The sequence below is a fragment of the Dendropsophus ebraccatus genome, chromosome 11 (genome assembly GCF_027789765.1).
Source record: "Dendropsophus ebraccatus isolate aDenEbr1 chromosome 11, aDenEbr1.pat, whole genome shotgun sequence".
Lineage (NCBI taxonomy): Eukaryota > Metazoa > Chordata > Amphibia > Anura > Hylidae > Dendropsophus > Dendropsophus ebraccatus.
In genome coordinates this window covers 84,296,785-84,321,945 of record NC_091464.1, presented here as the reverse complement: position 1 = coordinate 84,321,945, position 25,161 = coordinate 84,296,785, and the positions used below count along the sequence as shown (strand labels likewise).

Sequence of the window (25,161 nt, the reverse complement as noted above, 5' to 3'; positions counted from 1 at the left end):
AGTGGCGCTTTTCAAAGGAGAAAAACGCTATTGTCTGGTCCTCAGGGGATTAACTGACAGTGACAGTCTGATCCACACAGGGTTAAATGAATACTGTAAGCAGCATCTGCTAAGATGCTGCCTACTGTAAGATGCAGAACACCTGTCACAATGATGGATGTTCTTCTCCTGGCCTTTTTTTTTTTTTTACCACTTTAGTTTTTCAGATACCAGTATCCTGTGGATTATGTCGGATTCGTTGGACTACGTCGATGACCAGTATTTTTTTTGTTATAAAATGGTCATTGAGGGGTGTGGGGGTATTTATTTTTTTTTTTAATAAAACTTTTCTTTATTGGGTCGGGTGTTTTATTTTTTACTATCTTTACTATCAGACTTAGTAATGGATTCCATCAGACGGCTTACCCCAGTACCCAATGCCACCAGGTGTACTGGAAAGAGCCAGGTACCAGTAGTCCTGGAGCATCAAATTTGGCGCTTCTGGACTGGGCGGCAGCAGACTGGTATTAGGCTGGGTAGGGCCAAAAAAATGGACCTTTCCACACTGGTACTACTAGGCTGCTGCTGTTTGCTTTTTAAACCTGTCTGGTTATGGAAATAGGGGGAACCCTATGCGTTTTTTTTTTTTTTTTACTACAAATAAAAAAAAAAAAAGGCTCAAAAAATTAATTATTCAGTCCTTAATAAATTTTCCCCTATACGCTAAAAGCTGTCAGGATTTGATTCTCTAAACTCAGGCCCTCCAGCTGTTTTAAAACTACAATTCCCTTCATGCCTGGACAGCCAAAGCTAAAGGTTTGGCTGTCCAGGCATAATGGGACTTGTAGTTTTGCAACAGTTAAAGGGCCTGAGTGTGACACCCCTGCGCTAACTGATGAAGTGTGAGCAGCAGGAAACAGCTGTGAGGCTGAGTTCACACTGCTTTTTGCATTCCGTTTTTTTAATGTTTTGCAAAAAACGGATGCATTAGTGTGCATCAGTTTTGATCCGTTTTTCCATTGACTTCCACTGTAAAAAAAGGATCTGTTTTTTTAAAGGACACAAAAGTAGTGTCAGCTACGTTTTTGCCTCCGTAAAAAAAACATGGATCAATTTTGATCAGTTTTTTTTTTTTACAATGGAAGTCAATGGAAAAACGGATCAAAACAGATGGACACAAATGCAATCGTTTTTTGCAAAAACGGATTGCAAAAACGCAGTGTGAACCCAGCCTTATTAGGCAATTGCACATAATGCATAATAGATCAGCCCATGTACCTTCCACATTAGAGCTACAGCAGGTATCCAAGCAAAAGAACACACGTCAAGGCAAGCACTTATATTGTAATATTTATTGGTATGGATGTTTTTGTTTTGTTTTTTGTAACTGGGAGGAGTGGGAAGAATCATTTACAAAAAGAAAAATACAGACAAATCTGCTTTAGTGCACTTTCAATTAGCAGGCAAAGAGTCTGAGACCTGGAATGCACGCTGGATTCAGCTCATGCTGTGTCTACGTATGGGAGAACCCAATGGCACAAACATCTAAGAAGCCATGCAAATAAAACATTGTATTTATAAAAAAAAAAAAAAAAAACCATACAAGCTCTAGATCTCATCTGAAGCTGTGAATGTTCTATAGTAAACAATGCAGAACATTTGTCATAAGCCCTTTATATAGACGAGGTAAGACTATAGGCCCCAGGCAGGACACCATCTGAGAGAAAAGGTGGAAGAATAGGAGGACCACTACAGGCAACTTTTCTCAGACGGTTCTTATAGAGGAGACCCGAGATGTTCTACTGGTTACGTTAAAGGAATATAAAAAGATAGTCTCCTGTCACATGCTAGGCAGCCATACTCAGGACAGAACCCAAGATCATGAGAAAGAAGCCCATTGAGATCTACCATGACCAAGATCCTGCACTGTCCTTACAAGCTGGTATCGGTATATGGGAAACCTTATCGGTAAATCCCATGGATGAGATTACTGCATTGTTCATACCATTACCCAAACTGGTCTTTGTAAAAAAACTCAAAATGCTACAAATGGCAAATAGCACCAGACCTCATAAGTCTCCTGAAAACTGTGACAAATCGTCCCCCCACCTGGCAGCTAGCCTAACGTATAACATTTAAGGGGGGGGAGAATGCTAAGGATCTGTTGTTTTCTGGCAGCCATTATCTTTTTCTCTTGGTTGGAAACATAGGTGGCTGACCTTACTGTATGTAATGAGCTAGGTTCAGTAAAGTACATTGATGGACCCCAAACACCCTCTTTACCATGTTTTAATGTATAAAAAAACATTGATGTGGTTGGGGAGAAGGGTTACCTATACTGTGAAACCGTGCCTTAGAAAGGGTTACCACTAGAGATGAGTGACCTGGGCCAAGGTTCGGGTTCATACGAACCATCGGCATTTGAATCCCACTGTGTTCCTGATCCATGGGCTGTATGTCTATGACCTAGGCTGTATCCCTGTTTCCCAAGTGGGACTAGGGCTGTCACCACCTTTCCCACGGAGCAGGCAGACAGCGGAACTCAAATGCCAACAGTTTTGGTTCGTACATTCATCTCTAGTTACACCGTTAATAATAACACCCAAATCCCTAACCACTGATTGGATATGGGGGCTTCCTGAATCAAACAGTAGATGTTGGGGGGGGGGGGGGGCAATCAGGCACATTGGATTTTTAACATGTCTAGTCGTTTTGATCTCGGGTAGGTAAACTGCTTCCAGAATCTAGAAGAGTCTTAACATACCCATATACATGTCACAGTGATTGGGCAACGGCTACCTTTCTTAACCCCAACATACACAAAAACATTCGGCCTAGCTCAGCTTTCATGTGTTCTTAATGGAGACAGATGGCTCCTCTAGCGGTGGTATCTCTCTTCAAAAACAAAAAGATTGGGCAACTGAAAGCCTATTCCTTCTCTACTGACATCAATGAGAGATTAGAGCACAGTTGGGAGAACTCTACATATTAGACAGTTCAGTTGGCCCCACTAAAATCGGTGCGTTCATGAGACCTTTGCTGTATGGAGGGGGCCTCTACTCTTCACTTGGATTGGCATGCATGGATAAGTGGGGAGAGCACCTGAAATATATGGCTAACTTTAATACCCTTTTTACATAGACTAACAGGGGAAACTGGAGAAAAAAACACCGCCACCCCTTGTCCTCGGAGGACAACTCAGCTCAATTCACTTCAATGGAACCGAGCTGCAAAATCCACACCCAAACTGAAGACAGAAAAAAAAGTAGCCAGGTTTTTTGCAAACCTGGATAACTCCCCCTTTTAAGAGTGGCCGTTTTAGCCAGTTGTCACATGAACGTCCACAGTTAAGTGCTAAATAACCTACAAACAATATTTCTTCTTTTGCTTCTGTGTCTTTTGCAAAACGTGCGTTTTTCCCTATAAGGCCTAAATGCGTGTTACAATATTAAAAAATTAAAATAAATTTTACAACAAAACTAAAACACACCTGTGAATTAAAGGAGAACTACAATAAAGGCCTTATCCCCCATGGAAACAAGCGCCATGTACAGTCCTGGGTATGGCAGCTCTTTACCCAGTTTACTAAAAGGGCTGAGATGCCAGACTCAAACATCAACCTGCCTACGGTATCTCTATGGAAGGACTTGCGCCGCTCAAAGAATTGACATGCACGAACCCTCCCATAGACACACTGCGAGAGACTAAGGCAGGCCCGGATTCTGCCGATTTTACTCAGTGTGAACATACTCTTAGGCTCCACAATAGCATAAAGCTGCTCAGTATTCATAACAAAATAGTTCCAGTGCTGGTAAAGGGGTTATCCAGGCATAGAACATGGCCGCTTTCTTCCAAAAACAGCAACTCTCGTCTCCAATTTGGGTGTTGTTTTTAAATTAAGCTGCATTCACTTCATTAAAGGAGAAGATCCAGAAGGTTATTCTAGAAATATATAAATCCAAGTTAAAAAAACAAAAAACTGAATCCAGTAACAGTAGTGAAATATCAATGGAACCCAATATTATTTTAAAAGTATATTCCTATCTTATTATCCTATATGAGGGATGGGGAACCTTGGCCCTCCAGCTTTTGCAAAACTACAACTCATCATGCCCTGGACAGCTAAAGCTTTGGCTGTCCAGGCATTATGGGAGTTGTAGTTTGAGGACTGAAGGTTCCCTACCCCAGTTCTATACTCAAAGGATAGGAACCATTGGGACACCCACCGATCCCAAGAACAGGGTGGAGTCACCATGCAATGAATGGAGACCTCACTATGACTGTGTGGCCACTGCTCCATTCAGTCTCTATGGCAGTGCTTCTAAAACTTTTTATACTAGGGCCTCACCTAACAGAGTAAAGTGATGCTGGGGCCCCCCAGACAGGCCAAGAGGTGGTGCTGGGGCCTCACCATTTGTGGTGGAAGTCCATGCAAAAATATAAATTAGTGGTCAGTCTACCCTTCAAGTATAAAATGAGTCAATAATGTTCCTAAACCAGAGTGTTTTGCAGTCTGGGAAAGGATTGGGGAGCTTAGAGTCACTGCAACTAGCAACTAGGGGGCGCCTCCCAGCTTGAGAAGCACCGCCGAACGCTGTCCAGCCCTGAATCATTCTGCAGGCTTAAAGAATGGGGTGCAGGCAGTGTTGAGGGCTACATTCATTGTAGGGCAACAGTCACCAATTTATTGACAATTCCATGAACAGCTGAAAATACATTTTCTCGAATGGCAACGACACAAAACCGGTTCACTAATAGACAATCATTCCGTTTATTTGTGGCCTGATTTTCAATAGCATTTCATGTTTTGCCGCTTGGGGATTTCTCATGGTTACTTCCAACAAGAAGGGATTGGCCAATTCAAAACCCTAGAACAAAAAAAACCCTGACTTCTTACCCGAGGGTGGCGTAAAGTTCGTGCATGCGAAGGATTCGTTTACTTCTCAAACATAAAAAAAACAAAAAAAGAATAGTTTGTTTTCACTAATAAAAAGGAAGAAATCAAGTCTTGTCTGATCGGTTATGTACAAGAGGAACAGGACACAACAGTAATACAATCAAGAGGGGGGAGGGGGAAAAAACAGTAAAAAGTACCAGAGATATTTTAAAAAAATTAAATTTAAGAAAAAATTTGCTCACACAATATCCACCCGTTCCCTGACACAACAGAAATTAACTCAACTCAGCAGTTTTATTTGCATGGCAAACTATGTCCTCTTGTTCTCATGCAGCGGTGCCTCTCCCCCTTTGACATCCCAGACGCCCTCATCCCACAATACCAAGAACATCTAACAGAAGGGATGAATGACAACACCACAAGCAGAAAAACAAGGGTCCGCCATTCCACTTTTTTTGTTTGTTTGTTTTGGATGCAAAACTCTCCTCGGAGAAAATTACTCGTCAATATAATGTAGCTATCCTCACGTCTGCTCATCGCTGGGAGTCCATTTACAGTGTTGGAGGCTTCAAGCCGTATTTTCTGGCGACTTCTGTTTGGGCGTAAGCGGCGTCACATAGTGAGTACAGGTGGGCCATTTCCATTTCAGACTTCGCCAGGTTGATGGCTTTATTGAACATGTCAATGGCTTTGTCCAGATTGCCCCTGGAACAGAAACGTGGTATGGTTGTCGCCAACAGAAGAGAATATTTAAAAGACTTGCACGACTAAAGCTACCAGGGCCTTACCTCTGAACTTCTATTGTCCCCATGGTCTCGTAGGCAAAGTCACATTTGTTATCAATTTCAATGGCTTTGCTGATTAGGTCTAAGCCTTTATCTAGATCTTGTTTCCATTGCAGCTGAAGTAAGCTATAAAAGTAAAATAAATACATAAAAGAATGTCACCAAAAATACCACATAAACCACGCATTATATGACTTCAACTGGGAACCTACTATTCCTCCCTATGAGATTAAGGCCAGTGCTACAAGGGGATCTGGCTAGGAAATAGGCTGAATGGCCATTTATTGTAGTGTCATACTGCCTATATATTTGATCGATGAGCTGTCTCCAACATACAGTATGGAAGAAAGAAAATACCTAGCACAAGTAGCCCTGGCTTTAAAGTGTAACTATCATTTAAATGTCACTGATCAGAAATCAATAACTATCAATTGTACAAGCGATTTTAAGAAACTCTATAATAGGTTTTATTAAGCAAAAGAATTTCCTTCTGTATTCAAAAAGCTGTCTTCCTACCTCCCCTCTCACTTCAGAAGAAGCAGGGTTTCTGTGTCCATTATGCTCTATGGAAAGGGGAGGGGCCGAGGGGATGAGTGAGCACAGAGATGAGAAAAGGCAGCCCTGCACAATACAACATCCTGCAATCTTCTCTCACCAAGTTCCCAGACTAGCACTGACTTTCTAACCTCTGAATCCAGTGTTTTATGTGCCCAGACTGTCTCCAAACTGCAGGGCTGTTTGTCTCCTCTTCCTGATCACTCATCCCCCTCGGCCCCTCCCCCCTCCATAGGTTATAATGGACTCAGCAGAACCAGTCTTTAATTTGCTTCTCTGTAATGAAGACGGCTTTGCCTGATAAAGCACAGATAAGTGAGGGGGGCGCTGCAAAACAGCTTTTTGAGTACAGAAAGAAGCTTTTTTTGCCTAATAAAACCTATTACAGAGTTTCTTAAAATCGCGTGTACTATTGATTTCTGCAAAAATATTTTAAATGACAGCTACACTTAAAATTTTCAGACACAGGAACATATATAGAAACTAAAGTTTTATTAGGAAGAAAAACATGTAGCATATTAAAAGCCCTATGGGGCACCTTAGATAACATGTTTCAACACTCCTTCCGACATCTCATGTAGCTGCCATCATTGAGCAGAGGCTGTAGAGCCTAATATTATCCAAAAGCTGAGACAGGTGTTGTGCTCCTAGTATAACACCAAGGTGAGTGCAACTCATATCTAGGAAGAGCCCTATCCCTAACATCCACAGTCCGGCACATTGAAGGGCTGTCTCTTTCTCCCCCTCCCCCCATATATATCTCTGTGTTGCCCATACAGAAAAGACTGCAGTTGTGTGCTATTACTGCAATGCAACCACATCCAATTGTCTTAGCTGTAATGCAGTCATTGTGATACTGAAAGCTTTGCCTGTGCAATGTGTGATGTGGCCGATCCCCAGTGTCTAGCTTATATCCTAAGGAAAAGAAAAGGCAGCGGCATAATTGAATCATATGATAGTCATGCAACGCGATGTGTGTTCCATGGTAAAGTTGCAGCAAAGTCCTAGACTGCATGCAAGCCATTTCCTTGGAACCGGATGTGTTGCATATGCAAAGACCTGGTTATAGAAGTAATGGTTCAGATGGAATGACCCCTTTAAAGGGGTTGTTCACCATGTTTTTTTCTTTCAAACCAACTGGTGGCAGAAAGTGCCACATATTTGTAATTTACTTCTTAAAAAAAAACAGCAGTCTTCCAGTACTTATCAGCTGCTGTATGTCTTGCAGGAAGTGGTGTATTCTTTCCAGTCTGACACAGTGCTCTCTGCTGCCACCTCTGTCCATGTCAGGAACTGTCCAGAGCAGCAGCAAATCCCCATAGAAAACATGTACTGCTCTCCAGACTGGAAATAATACTCTACCAAAAAAATGGTGAACTACCCCTTTAAAGGAGTAGATCCTATAATGCAAGGGTAGGGAACATTGGCTCTCGAGCTGTTGCAAAACTACAACTCACATGATGCCTGGACAGCAAAAGCTAAAGCTTTGGCTGTCCAGACATGATGGGAGTTATAGTTTTGCAACAGCTGGAGAGCCAAGGTTCTCTACCCCCACTCTAGGGTAAATCATAATTTCAAAGTGTCCATTTCCCCTTTTTCCATGACATATTACAGCTGGGTTTTATTTGGGTTACTGTAACCAATGGCCCCAAAGCCACTTACCCTTTATGAACATATGTTGTGGCATTGTCTGGTTCCAGATCTATGCATTGGTCGTACATCTCATCGGCTTTCCCAAACTGCTGCTGATCTGTTAGTGCCTATAGAAACACCAGAGGTTCTATCGATCATATACTAAGAACAAGCAATCAATTCCAATAGTCCATCATTGTAGTTTGAAAGGTATTGTCTGAATGTACCCTGCAAACAGAGCGAATACACTCCTACAGCAAAATAGATGAAAAAATTAAAAAAAAAATCTCCTTCTAAAATCAGGCAGCTAAGAATGTGTGTATCCAAGGAGACGGAACTCCTCATATAACCAAAATCACAGACATACTGACATCTAATATGACAGCCTACACCTGGCGTACTGACAGCTGTGCAGAACAGAACAGCGGGCGTCATTGTGGCTTATTCCATGGTGATCATCGGATAGTGACAGATTCTACAGAAATGTTTTATGCCCATCACTATGCAGGCACAGAAGTTACAGGGATGACTGCTAGAGACTATCTGTAAATATGTTACTGTATGCACAGAATGTCAGAGTCTAGCTATAAGCATTTAGTGCTGAATGCAAGCTCCTGTAAACTGGGAAAGACAGGTAAGTTAAAGTGTCACTGTCGTTTACATTTTTTTTTTTGCAGAAATCAATAGTACAGGCAATTTTAAGAAACTTTGTAATTGGGTTTATAAGCCCAAAAATGCATTTTTAGCATGAAAAAGCAGTCTGAAGCTCTCCCCCCCTGTCTTCATGATTTTCTATGGAGAGAGGGGAGATGAGGCACCAAAACAGGACAACAAAGAGTTAATTTACAGCTACCACCTCTGACCTCTCTGAACTCTGAATAGCGTCTTTCATGCAGCTCCTGCTGTGTAATCCTTTGTTCTCTGCTCTCTGCTGCTGACTAATCTCCCTCCACCATAGGTTCTCACAGGGCCCGACTGATGTAAAAGAGGCGAGATTTCCTGATAATGAGCAGTGGATGAGAGAGAGGAGGGGGGGGGGGGGGTTGGGGAAAGTCTTTTTGAATGTAGATAACAGCATATTTGCCTAATAAACCCAATTACAAAATTTTAAAAACTCCTGTACTATTGATTTCTGCAAAAAAAAATTAAAATTTTTTTTTATATATATATATATATATATATATATATATATATAATGACAGTGACACTTTAAAACTTTGGCTGTCCAGGCATGATGGGAGTTGTAGTTTTGCAACAGCTGGAGACACACGGTGACCTACCCCACTATAGACTCTAGTCTTTGCAATACAGCCTGTGTAAATGTTCCCTAATATGTGGCAAAACTACAACCCCCAGCATGCCTGGACAGTCCCTGGCATTTAGGGCATGCAGGGGGTTAAAGTTTTGCAACAGCTGGAGAACCACAGGTTGGGGAACATTGGCCTAGGTCCTGAAAACCAAAGCAAACAGCACTAAATGTGAGAAACAATAGCTCATATCACCATATAAGTAAGGAGTACACTGGATGCTTTACCTGGGCATAAAGGGCATAGCCTTCTGCACATTTTGGAAATTTCTTAATAACATCTTCAAACCCCTTCATTGCGGCTTTGATCTGCAGTGGATTGCTACCAGTATAGGCTTTACGATACTGGAAAGGAGGAAAACAAAGAGATTAATCACATTGGTAGGAAACATGGAAAATTGCAATGGCTATCCTCCCTTCCTTTAGATCTCTCTGTGGGGCCGGGGCAGGGGTCTTACAGAACAGTTTCCATCATGTACAAAGGTCTACACATCAATAAGCTAATACTTGCCGAACGGTAGTTGCTGCAAACTGCACCCAACACTAAGCTTTTAGCAGTTTGGCGACTTTCTTCCTTAGGCAAGACCATGTAGGACAGGGGTAGGGAACCTTGGCCCTCCAGCTGCTGATTGGCAGTTATCTATCCATGCTGTGTATAGGCAGTCTCCTGTCAATCAGCCGCTGGAGGGCGGGGGAGGGGTGTGGCAAGAATCCTATTCTCCTGCATATTAGGAGAACAGCTTAACAGAATGATGGAAGTAATACACTGATCTGTTCAGTATTTCTCCCACTAGTTTATGCTGCCCTCATTTAAGGCGGATTCCCTTTAAATTTGTCATGTGACATACTTTATAACAGGAGCAAGTTCCCATTGACTCTAAACACTGGCGAGCCATATATACTTCAATACTTACTAATGCAAAGCATTTCTGTGCTTGAGCCAGAGCAGAATCTGGTCGCAATCTAATACATTCATCAAAGTCCGCAACCGCTTCATCCACTTGGTCTAGTAAGATTTTTAGCTGTAAGTGAAAAAGACAATTTTACAATCTCGAAAAGTAGGTAAAAGGTGAACTCACTCATTCATAACATAAAACACGGACACCTACCTGCCCTCTGTGATGGTAGACATCTGCATTCTGAGGGTCTATGTCAGCAGCCATGTTAAAATCTTGAGTAGACATCATGGGCTGCTGTTGCTGCATATACATACTGCCCCGCTTGATGAGGGCATTTGCTCGTAACTAGGAAAACAAAAAGGAAGTACGTATTTTAATTTTTTTCAACTGTATTACTGCCTAAGTAATGCACGATTATTCTGATTTTATGCAGATATAATCTTTGGGCAAACTGGACAACAAGGTTCAAAGGGGAACAGGATTTCTAGTAACTGGAATGTCCAACGATGTAGGAAAGAAGATAAACCCTGCAGAATAATGAAACGCGCATAGCTGTAATACTTTGAAATCACATGACTGTAGCACAGCTTGTAGTACAGCATGCCATGAATACTGTGGCTGTTGTAATTTGGCATACACCTAGTATACACACATTCAAGCACGCTTTAACAGGCTGCTAGTACACAGACTAATTTTACGTATGTGTGTTCCGAATGCAGTGGAATCCATGCCCCCAGCTTCTGTATTATGAATAGAGCCGTGGACATGGTACGTGACCTACGGCTCCATTCATTCCTATGGAGCTGACGGAAAGAGCAGAGTACCTTGATCTTCCACGGTACTTGGCTCTTTCCATTGCTCCATATGAATGAATACAGCTGTTGGTCATGTGCTGTACCCGCGGCTTTATTCAATAAACAGAAGCCAGGGCCGACACGGAGATCGCCGGGTACAGAGGAGGGGGCCTACTTGATCTCCTAATTTACCTCTATCTTGTGGATAGGGGAAAAGTTGACTTTTCCTGGAATACCCCTTTAAGTTTAGGTGCAGCGGGAAAATTCTCTACTTTCGGCCTTTGCACCAGATTTGATAATCTTCTCCACAGTCTTATAAATATTCTTTTTCCCTTTCCTCTCCAAAATGTTCACAAATATCATAGTGACTTAGTGTGTCTGTTACCTTAACATTGGCGTTTTCCATGCTAATAACCTGATCCAGATCAGGCTTAGCAGCAGCAGAGTTTCCGATGAGCAGGTAGAACGTGGCTCTCAGTAGTAAGGCTTCAGCCATGTATTTGCCTTTGGCCTCCACTTCCTTCGTGCATTCACTGATTATTTTGTCGTAGTTCTCTTCATCCATGTATTGTTTTGCTTTTAAATAACCGGATCTAAGGAGAAAAATATAAAGAGGTAAGATATAAATTGTACTTCCTGTAGTAAGGAAACCTCATATTTCTTACATTACATAGCAGAGGAAATTTTTTGCATTGCTTATAATATGAGCCCATGATCGTTGTTGTACCGGCTTGTTAATAGCCGCCAGTAGTCACTGTCTAAGAGGCAAGCTCAGCTCCTGAGTTCCTTTCTTGGGCTATTTGCTGCACTATGGCAAACTAGAAAGTCATGGTGCGCTAAGGACTAGGTGGCCATGACTTCACAAGCTGTTCTATGTTGTTAAGGGGTTATCTGGGTGTAGGAAAATGGGTTCTAAACTGGACGACCATTCTAGAACTGACCATAAATGTCAGCAGGATTTACACTATAATATGGATGTGGAACAAAACCAGGAATAGTCATTCTGAAATTCATCTCCTCTACTGAATAAACATTCAATGATTGGGGTTATGGCTATTGTATGCGTATGGCAAGCTTTAAAGGGATTAGCAAGGCTTTTTTTTAAAAAAAAAAAACATGGCCGCTTTCTTTCAGAGACAGTACCAATTCCATTGAAGTGAATGGAGGTGAATTGTAATACCCCACACAACCTAAGTACAGGGGTGGTGCTGTTTTGGCAAGAAAGTAAGCTGTATTTTTTCTAACCCTTTAAAGGAAAGCAGAGAGTCCCTTACTTTTCCTTGAATACAGCTGCCTCTCCTTCTTTATCCTTATCTTCATCTGACTTCTCTTCTTTGTGCAGGGGCTGGGAGATGATATCATCGGTGAAAGAGCTAAAATAGGATTTGATGAACTGTGGTGAAGGCATCAGTGGCTCCCTGTTCTGGAAGCAGGATAAAAAAAACCTGTGTTAATATTTTAATAGCAATCTATTGAGTGTGCGTCATTCCTCAACTCAGTGATCAGTCCTCCCGATTGTAGGAAATGGGCTGCATTACAAGTGTATGGAGTCCGCCTCCCGCAATGAGATGAACAGAGAGGGGAGTCAGGGACTGAAAGGTGAAGCTATAAACTGGAGATCTTAGGACTGAGACCCTTACCAATCAAATCCATTATGTCTGCAAAATGACAGCAACACTAAGGCTCCATTCACACAGAGTAAAACTGGTGGAATTCTCCGCCGCAGAATTCTGCCAGCCTCCGTGTCATACTGAGAGTCTATGGGAGGCTTGCACGCCTCCTCTCCTGGGGCTGAAGATTAGACATGTCCATTCTTCAGCGCAGAGAGAGGAGGCACGCAAGCCTCCCATAGAACCCCAGTATGACACGGAGGCTGGCGGAATTCCACCAGTTTTACTCCATGTAACCGTAGCCTTTGGGTATGTTCACAATGAGGAATAGGCGAGGAATTGAAGAGGAAAGTTTTCTGCTTGAAATTTCCTCTTCTTCAGCTCTGGTGGAATTTAAGTATAAGTTTGAATCCCCAATGACTTCTATGGGATGTCTCTAGCGGAATCTGCCCAAAGGAGGAAAGCAGATTCTGCCGTGTGAACAACAGAGCGGACATCCCATTGAACACAATAGGACACTGCTCTGTACATATTTTACAGGCGTAAAACGTGTAAAAATTAAGCATGGATTCCGCCTGAAATTCCTCGCCTATTCCTCAGTGTGAACATACTCTATGTAAACAAGACTAAAGCGGATCTAGGCCCTAGGAAACAATAGAGTTCACTTGAGTATGTGTAATAATAGCTGCTAAGATGGTTTACATATATGGGGCAATATTTCTGGATGTTCCCAGAACTTGGTATATGGAAAATAAAGCAGGGATTATAAGGCAATTAGCCCTAATCCCATTACGTATCACTCTGCTCAGCCGCATCTCAGTCCACAATGACCCTGATCACCCTGTTCCCAGAATCTGATATACAACATGCAGCTGCAGAGTACATAGAGATAACAGGCTGAAGCTTTAGGACGCAGCATTAGAAATTACAAGTCAATATGTGAGGCTCAGGGGACTTCAGCAAAGCAGAGTGTCTGGCACCACAGAGAAGCCTGGATCTATATTATCTACAACGCCAGAAGAGCAATAAGAGTTAATAATGTATCAGAAAGAAAGCCCCAGGGGCTAAAGTAGAGCAAGTAAAACCATGAAGTCTTGTTACATGGTGTACAGGCCCAGGAGCCTGTCTTTTTTTAAGGATGACTAGATAGGTTCCCTTTAACAATCTCCCCCCCAAGTGGAACCCACCCGAACCCCATACTTAGCCCCTCCTCCTCCCAATCCAGTCCCCACTACAGAAAAATTGCCATCCGCTTGGTTGCGCGCCCAATATGCAAATGAGAAGAGAGGAGTGTAATGTCCATAGACTGATGTCCAGTGATTTCCTATGGACATCGGGCTAATCTCTAATTTGCATACTGGCCGATTTCTCCACGGTGGGAGTGGTTTAGGGACCTGCAAATATGGGGGGCTCTATCTGGGGTTCGGATGGGTTCTGCCCCGGGTGCAGGGTCGACAGGTTCCCTTTAAATGTAAAAAAGGGTATTCCCGTTCTGTAAAGTAACAGCATTTCGGAAGGGTTTGCCATCACTTTAAGACTATGGTCTGACCTCTATGATCCTATGAAAAAAGCGGCCACAGAGCAGGTTTAGTGCTGGTTCCCATTAACAGTTTTCTTTTGCACACAACACAGCTCTATTCAAGTGGATGGGTCCAGCTCGGTAGGGGGTTGGGGTGGTGGTAGTACACAGGGCAAAGCTTAGGAGACACAGCTAAAATAGAACTGCAGCTTCTTTTTCTGAATCAATGGCGTTCCCCAGTGATCATAAAGTGACAAGTTGTCCAAACAATATACCAGTAACTTATAGGATTGGAATACCCCTTTAAAAGGGATAATTCATTAAAAATAGTTTTCTTTCAAATCAACTGGTGCCAGAAAGTGCAAGAGATTTTAAATTTACTTTTATTTAAAAAAAATCTCAAGTCTTCCAGTACTTACCAGCTGCTGCATGTCCTGCAGGAAGTGGTGTATTCACAGTGCTCTCTGCTGCCATCTCTGTCCATGTCAGGAACTGTCCAGAGCAGCAGCAAATCCCCATAAAAAACATCTCCTGCTCTCCAGACTCAAAAGAATATACTGCTTGCTTCAGCACATACAGCAGCTGATAAGTACTGGAAGACTTGAGATTTTTTTTTTTATAGAAGTAAATTATAAATAAAAAAAAAAATAAAAAAAATGAAGAACTACCCCTTTAAGATATCCTTGGATTACACAGCTATACCTTGTATTTGTCTTTGGCTTTTTCTTTCCCGAGCAGCTTAAGTACTTTATCTGCAAGGAGCATGCTGTTCTGGTTCTGGAAACCTTCCAAAATACAAACTGCAGTGACATCTAAAAACAACAAGATACGAGACAGACATTACATAACTCCGCATTTATTTACTTTCATTTTCTCTTTTTACTTATTCGAGCACACAGCAACCTGTTGACTTCCCATGGGCTTCATAATAATACAAAGGGATATCCAAAGCCATAGGAAACTAAATGCACTACTACTTTAGGACAAAATATCCCGATTCGAACAACGGAAAAAAAAAAACAGTGACAGACCACCATGCTATGCAATGATCACTAGAAGCTCCCCGCGGTTCTCTTATGAATGAATTTACATGTCAATTCTTTTAGCAAAGAGTGGAGGTGCCCTACACAACATTTCCGCAGCTCCAATAGACTCCATGCTATGGTTTGCCACATTCCGCCGTCTGCCTAAAGAAAGAATCCGCTCATTGTTCAGGCGGATGGCGGAATCTGGCAAACCATAGAATGAAGCCTATGGCAGCAGTGGAGATGCGGACGGCCGCCAGAGTCAGTGAGCGTGTGCGAGCTGCAGAATCTGCGATGGGTGTTCCGTCAGGATTCCGTAGTGTGCACATACCCTTAAGGTCCTATTACACCAACAGATTATCTGACAGATTTTTTTAAGCCATAGCCAGGAAGGGATTTGAAAAGAGGAGAAATCTCAGTCATTCCTTTATGACCTGTTCCCTGTTTACAGTCTGTTCCTGGCTTTGGCTTACACGGAGCGATTTTTAACGATTAACGACTAATGATAAACGATGCTATTACACTGAACGATTAGTGAAAAAATGCGGAACTTGAGCAAACTAACGTGGAATTATAGCGAACGATTAACGATAATTTTAGGTTCAGATCTAAATCAACGATCAACGGCATATGAACGATTTTTCGATCGTCGCCTGCAATTACACAGAACGATTATCGTTTAAATTCGAACGATATACCGATTTTTCACACGATAATCGTCCCGTGTAATAGGGCCCTAACTGTCAGCAACTAAACCCAAATAAGATGTTTCCAGGGCTGAAGAAACTACTCGCTGTAGAGATGAACCTACCCTCCAAGCACTCTTTCTTGTTGTCCAGCCTTTCGTGTGCTTTTGCCCTCCGGAACAGGGCTTTCACATACTTGGGATTTAGCTCCACTGCTTTGGTGCAGTCCTGGACCACTTCTTTCCATGTTTGCTTAAATAGAAAATTAAAAAAATAAATAAAATCTAGAAACTATACAGATTTATCGTATAGTCTGTAAAGTAGTATTTCCTAATTACTATTCTGTATTTAAAAGGTCTGAAACATAGAACAAATGTTATTCATGGGAGCTATCCAAATTCATGTACCCCCCCCCCCCATAGGACTCAATGTTGTCTGAGAATAGGACTGTATAACTGATGTGTATTATACATGCACAGTAAGTACATGGTAGAACTATGTAACATTGTCAGCACTTTGATACTACATTTCCAGGTGACAAGTTCACTTTAAAGGGAATGTGTCACCTACATTTTCTTTTACTGATTAGAGTCAGATACTAAAACTTGTTCTTTTATTCTAGGCTGTTTCTATTTTCTGATTGTATTTTTCATTTGTTTCCCTTTTTGTACATTGTTATGGGGGCTGCCATATAGCCTGAGCTGTTTTAAACAGCATTTAGATGCTTTACAGCAAGACTCATGGACATAGATGACAATAGACAGACACTGTACCCTTGAGATGACCTTTAAAAAGGTCATTCCACAGGGAGCTGCTATTGTCTCCTCTTTCAACTGGTGTCACATGACGCTGCAATGCTGTACAGATCACTTTACAGCAGCCTCCTCTTCTCACCACAGACACAACAGGAAGTCTCAGCTTAGATTTAGCCCTTAGCCCCAGTGGTAAGAATGAGAACTGCAAGATATCAGGATTATTTTATAATATAGATAGAAAAATGGAAAATTAGAGAGAGGAAAAAAAAATTCTTAAAAAAATATGGTTTATCATAAAAACATTATTTATACAATAGTTCATTTTTCTGATGACACATTCCTATTAAATGACAGTAAAGTGGGGGGGGTCACTGTGATAGGTTGCTCTGACAAGACCAGTTTAACCAGTGGACAGTAGTTTATAAACTAGATGTGGTACTGTGCTCACCTACGACCCTAATGTTAAACTTCATCCAGGAGGAACGCCAACGCTATCTCCAAGGCTATTTCCTTCCCGTGCATCTCTTGCACCCTTACTACTCTACATCGATAACAATGCACAAAGAGAAACTACACATCTACAGCTGGACACAAATAATGAAGCCAGAGGGGGTCATGTACTCACCAGCTGCTCATAGGCGGCAGCTCTGTTCTGGTAGAACGTGGACAGATCCACCTTCTTCTCGGCAGGACACAGGCTGATGGCTTCAGTGTAACACTGAATGGCTTGATCGTATTTCCCAGCTTTAAAGTACTTGTTACCTTTGTTCTTTGCGGCTTGTGCTTTTTCTAGCGGACTCTGCAAGAGAAAAGCACGAGATGTGTGAGCTTCGTATTATAGTCCCTTAACCAACATAAGATCACGGATCAAAAAAGGATGAGAAGGTCTCCCCAGGCACTTATAGCTGTTCTGTACAGACACACACACTACACAGGGCCGGAAGCAGGTGGCTCCATTCACTGCATAGTGGCCGTTCCGGGTACTGCAGCTATGCTCCCACTTATTAACTGGACATTTTAGTCTTAAAGTGTCTCTGTCATTTAAATTTTTCTGTGCAGAAATCAATAGTACAGGCAATTTTAAGAAACTTTGTAATTGGGTTTATTAGCCGAAAAATGCATTTTTATCATGAAAAAGCAGTTTGAAGCTCTCCCCCCTGTCTTCATGGTTTTCTTATGGAAGGGGGGGAGGGAGATGAGGCAGCAAAACAGGACAATAAATAGTTAATTTACAGCTACATCAGTGGGCTATCTCCTCTGAAGTCAGCACTGACCTCTTAATACCGGATTTCACACTGGTCCCACTGTGTAATCCTTTGTTCTCTGCTGGTGACTAATCTCCCTCCTCCCCCTCCATAGAACAAACAGGGCTCAACTGATGTAAAAGTCGAGATTTCCTGATAATGTGCAGTGAATGATAGAGAGGAAGGGGGGGGGGGGGGGGGGCCTGGGGAAAGTCTTTGTGAATGCAGATAATGAAAGATTTATGGCCTAATAAACCCAATTACAAAGTTTCTTAAAATCACCTGTACTATTGATTTCTGCAAAAAAAAAAAAAAAACAGACAGTGACACTAATATAAGACAAAGCAGTGTGTGAACACAGCCATTAGTCAAGCATATCAGATATGATGTCACCAGGCGGCCAATCTCTCAGAGGGCCCCACTGTATAACACAGCATTGTTTGTACAGGCGACGGAGGGAGGGCTCAGCTTTCCTGTGCCCTGTGGAGTTTGCCCTGACCTAAGGATCTGCTCTATATAAAACCAGCAAAGACCAGAGACCCAAGCGCTGCTCTGTAGTGAAATATCTAGTGCTCACACCGCTATAACCCTGAGCCAGAGAAATGGAGATTTCCTTCCACAACTGCTGAGCTCCCTATTACATGGCCCTCTGCCCCCTAGACAAGCACTGATCTCACGGATTGGTGCTGACATCGCTGGATCAATCATCCCTGAAGTGCCCATGGACTGATAAGGTGACTATGGTTTGGTTAATTTAAAGGGGTAGCTCACCTCAAAAATTTTTTCTTTCAAACCAACTGTTGCCAAAAAATACCAGAGATTTGTAATTTACTTCTATTAAAAAAATTGACAGTGTTCCAGTACCTATCAGCTGCTGTATGTCCTGCAGGAAGTTGTGTATTCTCTCCAGTGTGGAGAGCGGAAGAGGTTTTCTATGGGGATTTGCTCCTGCTCTGGACAGTTCCTGACATGGACAGAGGTGGCAGCAGAGAGCACTGTGTCAGACTGCAGAAAATACACCACTTCCTGCAGGACATACAGCAGCTGATAAGTACTGGAAGACTGGAGATTATTTAATAGAAGTAAATTACAAATCTATGGCCTTTTCTGGTGATCAACCCCTTTAACCCTTAAGGGGTCTGCAACCAATTTGTGGAGTTTGTGGCCCTACCAGAGGTGCTGACAGTGTACTGTAGTTGGCAGTCTCCTAGTGAGCATGACATTTTTTAGTAATTTGAGCAGATTATGCACAATCTCAGGTCTCCTACTGTAATGAAGTGTCAAACCGGAGTTGTTTGTGCTGCACTCTGGCCCGTTCACCACTCCTTCCTCCTCTTCATGAATAATCCCTGCTGCCCCACCTCCTGCTCGCTCAGCTGTCAGTCAGTATCTGCCAACAGAGGACTGATCTGCAATCAGATATAGTTGAATGTCCTAGCCTGTGTTGGAGCCGTGGTCTAGGGGTAAATCACCTGTCTAGAGTTTACCAGCAGGTCATTCTTTGGTTTGAATCCCTTTATGGAAATGAATTATAGGTCTTTACTTTTTCTTTTTTTTTCATTATTGTATCATTTTTAACAGTGTAAAGAAATCCCGATCAGGTCCAAATTACTTATGTTTTTTTGTATACAAAGGGGGGGGGGGGAACTACAGTTTAAATTTTTTGCATTAATGTGTTAAAAACCAATTTCAACCTGATTGGGAATTCTTTGCACTTTTAAAAATGATACAATGATGAGAAAAAGATGGTCTCTAGACAGATGATTTACCGCTAGACCATAGCCCCAACACATTTGGGCTCAGATATTCAACTATATCTGAGTGTTTCTTTCAGACATTACCTGCCAACAGAGGACCGATCTCCAATCAGAGACACTGGCTGACAGCTGAGCGAGCAGGAGGCCAGGCAGCATTGATTATTCATGAAGGAGAGGGAGGAGGAAGAAGTGTTGAGGTGGCCAGAGTGCCACAGCTCCTCTTTGACTCTTCATTACAGTAGGAGACCGGAGATTGTGCATAATCTACTGTACTGACAAATTACCTAAAGGTACCATGCTCACTAGGAGACTGCCAGCTACAGCACACTGTCAGCACCTCGGTTAGGGCCTGAGTGCTGACAGCCCCTTTAAGGAACTGTAAAAAGAAAAAAAAAATAGAATATAAACCGCTCTTCCATTCCTGTCACTATAAACAACGGTTGACAGTAGTGATGAACATTTCATTCTCTTTGCTAAATCAGAAAGACTTGACAGACGTTACTTTTTGGCAAACAAACTGCAAAAGCTAAAAATCGCATTAAAAAAAAAAAATTGCATGACAGCTGTGACTACTTCTGCTGGGAGTACTGGAGGCCGACGCATCCTCCCCACCCATCCGTGTGCATTAGGTGCTGGATGGATCAGGATACGGCCACATAGAGACAAAGCACAAGACGCGGTGGTTGTGTTGTGGTCGGCCATATGCAGCGGACACTGGAGGGGTCGCACTACCATAGAGGTTAATTAAGTGAAGTGACCCGACAATTGCACAAAAAATCCCTTGGAGATTGATTTGTCCATCTTTCGGGTCCCTTGAGGGTAGCAGCAATGCGAGCCCACTCACATATATTAGCTGTCACATGATCCCTGCACTGCGACATTGGTCTTTGTTTGCGTGTTCCTGACCATAGCCAAAGTTGCCGTGTAGCCTGAATGGAGTCTGTCAGCAGTTTCCATGGCCCAGACTTGCTGACAGACTCCCTATAAATTATAGTGAGTAAAGATTAACAATCGGGACAGGTCAGCCCAGCGCTGCCCATTACTCACAGTGTACTGACAACAGGCACCATGATGGAGGGATGGAGGGGGTAGTGTATGATCGGTCTAGGCTACAGCTTGAGGACAGTGTCCACACTGGATGGAAGCTTTTGGGTGCCAAATGCATGAAGAGTAGGGAGCAATCCCTATTGTTAGGGACCATTTTATAGTCCACTGTGACTCTCCAGCGCCTGCAATACTACAACTGCTGTCCAGACTCCAGGCATGCTGGGAGTTGTAGTTTAGTAACTTCTGGTGAGCTACAGATTGGAGGCCACTCTTCTAGTCCCATGTAGGCGGCGTATCCTGCGCCATATCAGAGCTAGCTATATAGAATGGTGCTGGGAGCGGGGGTCAGTGATACACAGCTATTAGTCATTTGAGGGTCAGTGTCGGGGCAAACAGAGAGAGCCATATACAGTCAGTATACGGGGCTGATCACTGAGGATCCATCATGGATCATATAAAGCAGGGGTAGGGAACCTCGGCCCTCCAGCTGTTGCAAAACTACAACACCCATCATGCCTGGACAGCCAAAGCTTTGGCTGTCCAGGCATGGTGGGAGTTGTAGTTCACACATCGTAAAATACAGCAGTAATTATCAATGTTATAATGCCCTCTATTGAAATGAATGGGAAATTGGCCGGCAGCACGGACACCGCATGGAATAACGCCTGTAATTCATTAGGACCGTCCAAATAGTGAACATTATTATTAGTTACCGCCTGCTTTTGCAAAATACAGACTTTTTTTTCCCACCCGTGCACACATTATTTGCACTCAGAATTGTGTCTGTATTTTGTTTTTTTTTCCTGTGTGTGAATATGGCCTTACATTTTATTTATTTTTTTGTCGGTCTAGGGGAGAAAAACGGGATGGGAAAAAAAATGTCAACTGACCTTACAAAACGCAATGCAAGGGAGACGATAATGCCACAAAAAATGTCACTTTAGGTAGACCGCACTTTCCCCACAAAATATACAAGGCATTTTTCAACATAATTTTTTTGGGCACTAAATCACCTTTAGGGTATAAACACACACACCGTATACGCAGCGTATTTACTGCTGCGATACGCAGCAAAAACGCAACAAATACGCAGCAGATTAGATCTAAATAACTGAACACAGCATCAAACCTACACCATCAAATCTGCTGCAGATCTGCTGCGTATACGGTGTGTGTGTTTGTACCCTTAGGGTGGGTTCACACATAACGTATTCGGAGCGGATTTCTACACTGTCACTTTCAATGAGATTACATAGTCGCAGCTGAATTGTCATCCCACTGCAAGTATGTAAGCAGCAGCCCCCTTAACCCCCCTGCGGCCTGGTGCATACGCTTCAGCTTGCTTCGGGGGTTCCCAGCATCCGGGCGTCCCGCTCAGCCTATCAGTACCGGGCCGCGGGGGGTTAAGGGGGCTGCCTTTTACACACTTGCACAAAGATGACAATACCACTGTGACTATGTAATCACATTGAAAGTGACAGTGAAGAAATCCGCAGCGGACTCCCTAGGGCGGAATCCAACTACAGCAGCCACTGGTACTCAAATTTGAACGTTCGGACGTGAACATGCTCCAGTTGCGCTCATCTCTACATGTAGTCTTAGGATATGTTCACACATACTGTATACACTGCAGACTCGCGGCCCCTACAACCTGCAGCACTCCAGCTGATGCACGGCCACAGCTCCCATCACGGCCGGACACCCAAGCTTTACACATCATAAATTCTGCGGCGTATACAGCAGGTATGAACATACCCTCAAAGGGGATTCCCCAGGACCTTTTTTCCCACTGCCTATCCTCAGTAGGTGCCAACACCCAGTGCCCTATCGATGAGCTGTTTTTAAAGGGTTTATCCAGTGCTACAAAAACATGGCCACTTTCTTCCAGAGACAGCACCTCTCTTGTCTCCAGTTTGGGTGCAGGTTTTAAGGAGCTTAAATGCAAACCACACCTGACCTGGAGACAAGAGCTGTGCTGTCTCTGAGAGAAAGTGGCCGTGTTTTTGTAGTGCTGGATAACCCCTTTAAGAGCTGAGGTACCCACATATACTCAAAACAGAGCAGGAAGCAGTTAGCGCCATACACTGTGTAGTGGTCAGTCTAGTTTACTGCAATCATCTTAACGGGGGCTCAGTTGCTGTAAGGTCGTTCAACGCTACCCAGCATGCATACTGGGAGTTGTAGTTTTTAGCGGATGAATCCTATCGTCCAATCAGACGCAAATACGCAAATTGGCTGTTAATCAGATGCAGGCAGCAGCTATCATGTGACTGTGCTCAGCAGAGCTGGTTGGGCTCATCCATCTGTATAGTCTGCACTAGCACAGCTGACAGGTGTATGTGGTCGGCACAGGGGCAGCAGGTATCACTGTGATCAGCAGAGCTGGTTGGGCTCATACATCTGCATAGCTGACAGGTGTATGCCGGGGCACAGGGGCAGCAGGGTTCCCTCCCCCTAGATGCCAGGCAGCCAGCACAGGGGCAGCAGGGTTCCCTCCCCCTAGATGCCAGGCAGCCAGCACAGGGCAGCAGGGTTCTCTCCCCCCCTAGATGCCAGGCAGCCAGCACAGGGTTCCCTTCTCCTAGATGCCAGGCAGCCAGCACAGGGTTCTCTCCCCCCCTAGATGCCAGGCAGCCAGCACAGGGTTCTCTCCCCCCCTAGATGCCAGGCAGCCAGCACAGGGTTCTCTCCCCCCCTAGATGCCAGGCAGCCAGCACAGGGTTCTCTCCCCCTAGATGCCAGGTAGGCAGCACAGGGCAGCAGGGTTCTCTCCCCCTAGATGCCAGGTAGGCAGCACAGGGCAGCAGGGTTCTCTCCCCCTAGATGCCAGGTAGGCAGCACAGGGCAGCAGGGTTCTCTCCCCCTAGATGCCAGGTAGGCAGCACAGGGCAGCAGGGTTCTCTCCCCCTAGATGCCAGGTAGGCAGCACAGGGCAGCAGGGTTCTCTCCCCCTAGATGCCAGGTAGGCAGCACAGGGCAGCAGGGTTCTCTCCCCCTAGATGCCAGGTAGGCAGCACAGGGCAGCAGGGTTCTCTCCCCCTAGATGCCAGGTAGGCAGCACAGGGCAGCAGGGTTCTCTCCCCCTAGATGCCAGGTAGGCAGCACAGGGCAGCAGGGTTCTCTCCCCCTAGATGCCAGGTAGGCAGCACAGGGCAGCAGGGTTCTCTCCCCCTAGATGCCAGGTAGGCAGCACAGGGCAGCAGGGTTCTCTCCCCCTAGATGCCAGGTAGGCAGCACAGGGCAGCAGGGTTCTCTCCCCCTAGATGCCAGGCAGCACAGGGCAGCAGGGTTCTCTCCCCCTAGATGCCAGGCAGCACAGGGCAGCAGGGTTCTCTCCCCCTAGATGCCAGGTAGGCAGCACAGTTCTCTCCCCCTAGATGCCAGGCAGCACAGGGCAGGCCTCTTGGGTGGCCCAGTCCAGCACATGGGTGACATTGCCAGGCAGCCAGCACAGGGTTCTCTCCCCCTAGATGTCAGGCAGCCAGCACAGGGTTATCTCCCCCTAGATGCCAGGCAGCCAGCACAGGGTTCTCTCCCCCTAGATGTCAGGCAGCCAGCACAGGGTTATCTCCCCCTAGATGCCAGGCAGCCAGCACAGGGTTCCCTTCCCCTAGATGCCAGGCAGCCAGCACAGGGTTCCCTTCTCCTAGATACCAGGCAGCACAGGGTTCCCTTCCCCTAGATGCCAGCCAGCACAGGGGCAGCAGGGTTCTCTCCCCCTAGATGCCAGGCAGCCAGCACAGGGTTCTCTCCCCCTAGATGCCAGGCAGCCAGCACAGGGCAGCAGGGTTCTCTCCGCCTAGATGCCAGGCAGCACAGGGTTCTCTCCCCCTAGATGCCAGGCAGCACAGGGTTCTCTCCCCCTAGATGCCAGGCAGCACAGGGCAGGCCTCTGGGGTGGCCCAGTCACCTCCAGCACATGGGTGACATTGCCAGGCTCACGTCTCCCTGCTTCCTATGGGCAGCCATGCTAGTGCCATGCTATTCCCCGTCCTTACCATCTCCTGCTGAGGAGCCGCCTCCTGGCTGGCACTGGCAGCACTGGGCACCGGGCTCGCCCTCCCCTCCGGCGTCCTCCTCTGGTTGTCCCTCTTGCCCGACCTGCTCCTGCTCCATAGATACACGGCTCCGGCTCCCAGCAGCAGCGGGGCCCCCACGGCCAGGGCCAGCTTCCAGTGCGGGATCCCGGGTCCGCCTTGCGGCTCCACGGGCTTGGAGGCGGCCATGATTAATCCGTCCCTGGAGCTGCGGACACGGGGAGAAGACAGGGAGGCGGAAAGCAGGAAACGCGGTGCAGCCTGGGAGCCGGCAGGTGGGGGGATTACTTCCGGGAGCGCAGGAGATCGGCCTGCAGCGACACCTGCTGTTGTGAGGTGGTATTGCACCTACCGGCTCAGTGTGAATGCAGTGTCCCAGAATAGGCAGCACAAGTCCCATATTTCCTGACTTCTCTACATGGGGAAGGAGTTATACTGTGCTGCACTGCATGGAAATATCTGGTTGGCACTGAGGGTGGTAATATGGGTGTTGCACAGGGGCATTTGGCATTAAAGGGATTATCCAGTGTCAGAAAAACATGGCCACTTTCTTCCAGAGACAGCACCGCTCTTGTCTTCAGTTCAGGTGTGGTTTGCATTTAAAGGGGTTATCCAGCACTACAAAAACATGGCC

General features: G+C 44.7%; 1 protein-coding gene across 2 annotated transcripts; it reads right to left on the bottom strand.

The window, feature by feature from the left end:
* Window positions 1-1,316: 1,316 nt before the first annotated feature.
* On the bottom strand, window positions 1,317-24,790 carry TOMM70 (translocase of outer mitochondrial membrane 70). Of its 2 annotated transcripts, XR_011358934.1 has the most exons (13): window positions 24,489-24,790; window positions 17,068-17,241; window positions 15,813-15,939; window positions 14,679-14,788; window positions 12,122-12,270; window positions 11,233-11,440; window positions 10,264-10,398; window positions 10,069-10,176; window positions 9,383-9,499; window positions 7,879-7,976; window positions 5,665-5,787; window positions 4,877-5,581; window positions 1,317-3,921 (listed from the first exon to the last, which is right to left on the bottom strand). XR_011358934.1 is itself a non-coding variant. In XM_069946170.1 (12 exons), exons 1-12 carry the CDS (start codon window positions 24,714-24,716, stop codon window positions 5,428-5,430), a joined length of 1,731 nt encoding a protein of 576 aa, XP_069802271.1. In that variant the 5' UTR covers window positions 24,717-24,790; the 3' UTR covers window positions 1,317-5,427. The 2 variants fall into 2 exon arrangements, 1 of the variants encoding a protein (XP_069802271.1); XM_069946170.1 differs by having other exon boundaries at window positions 1,317-5,581.
* Between the last annotated feature and the right edge of the window lie 371 nt (window positions 24,791-25,161).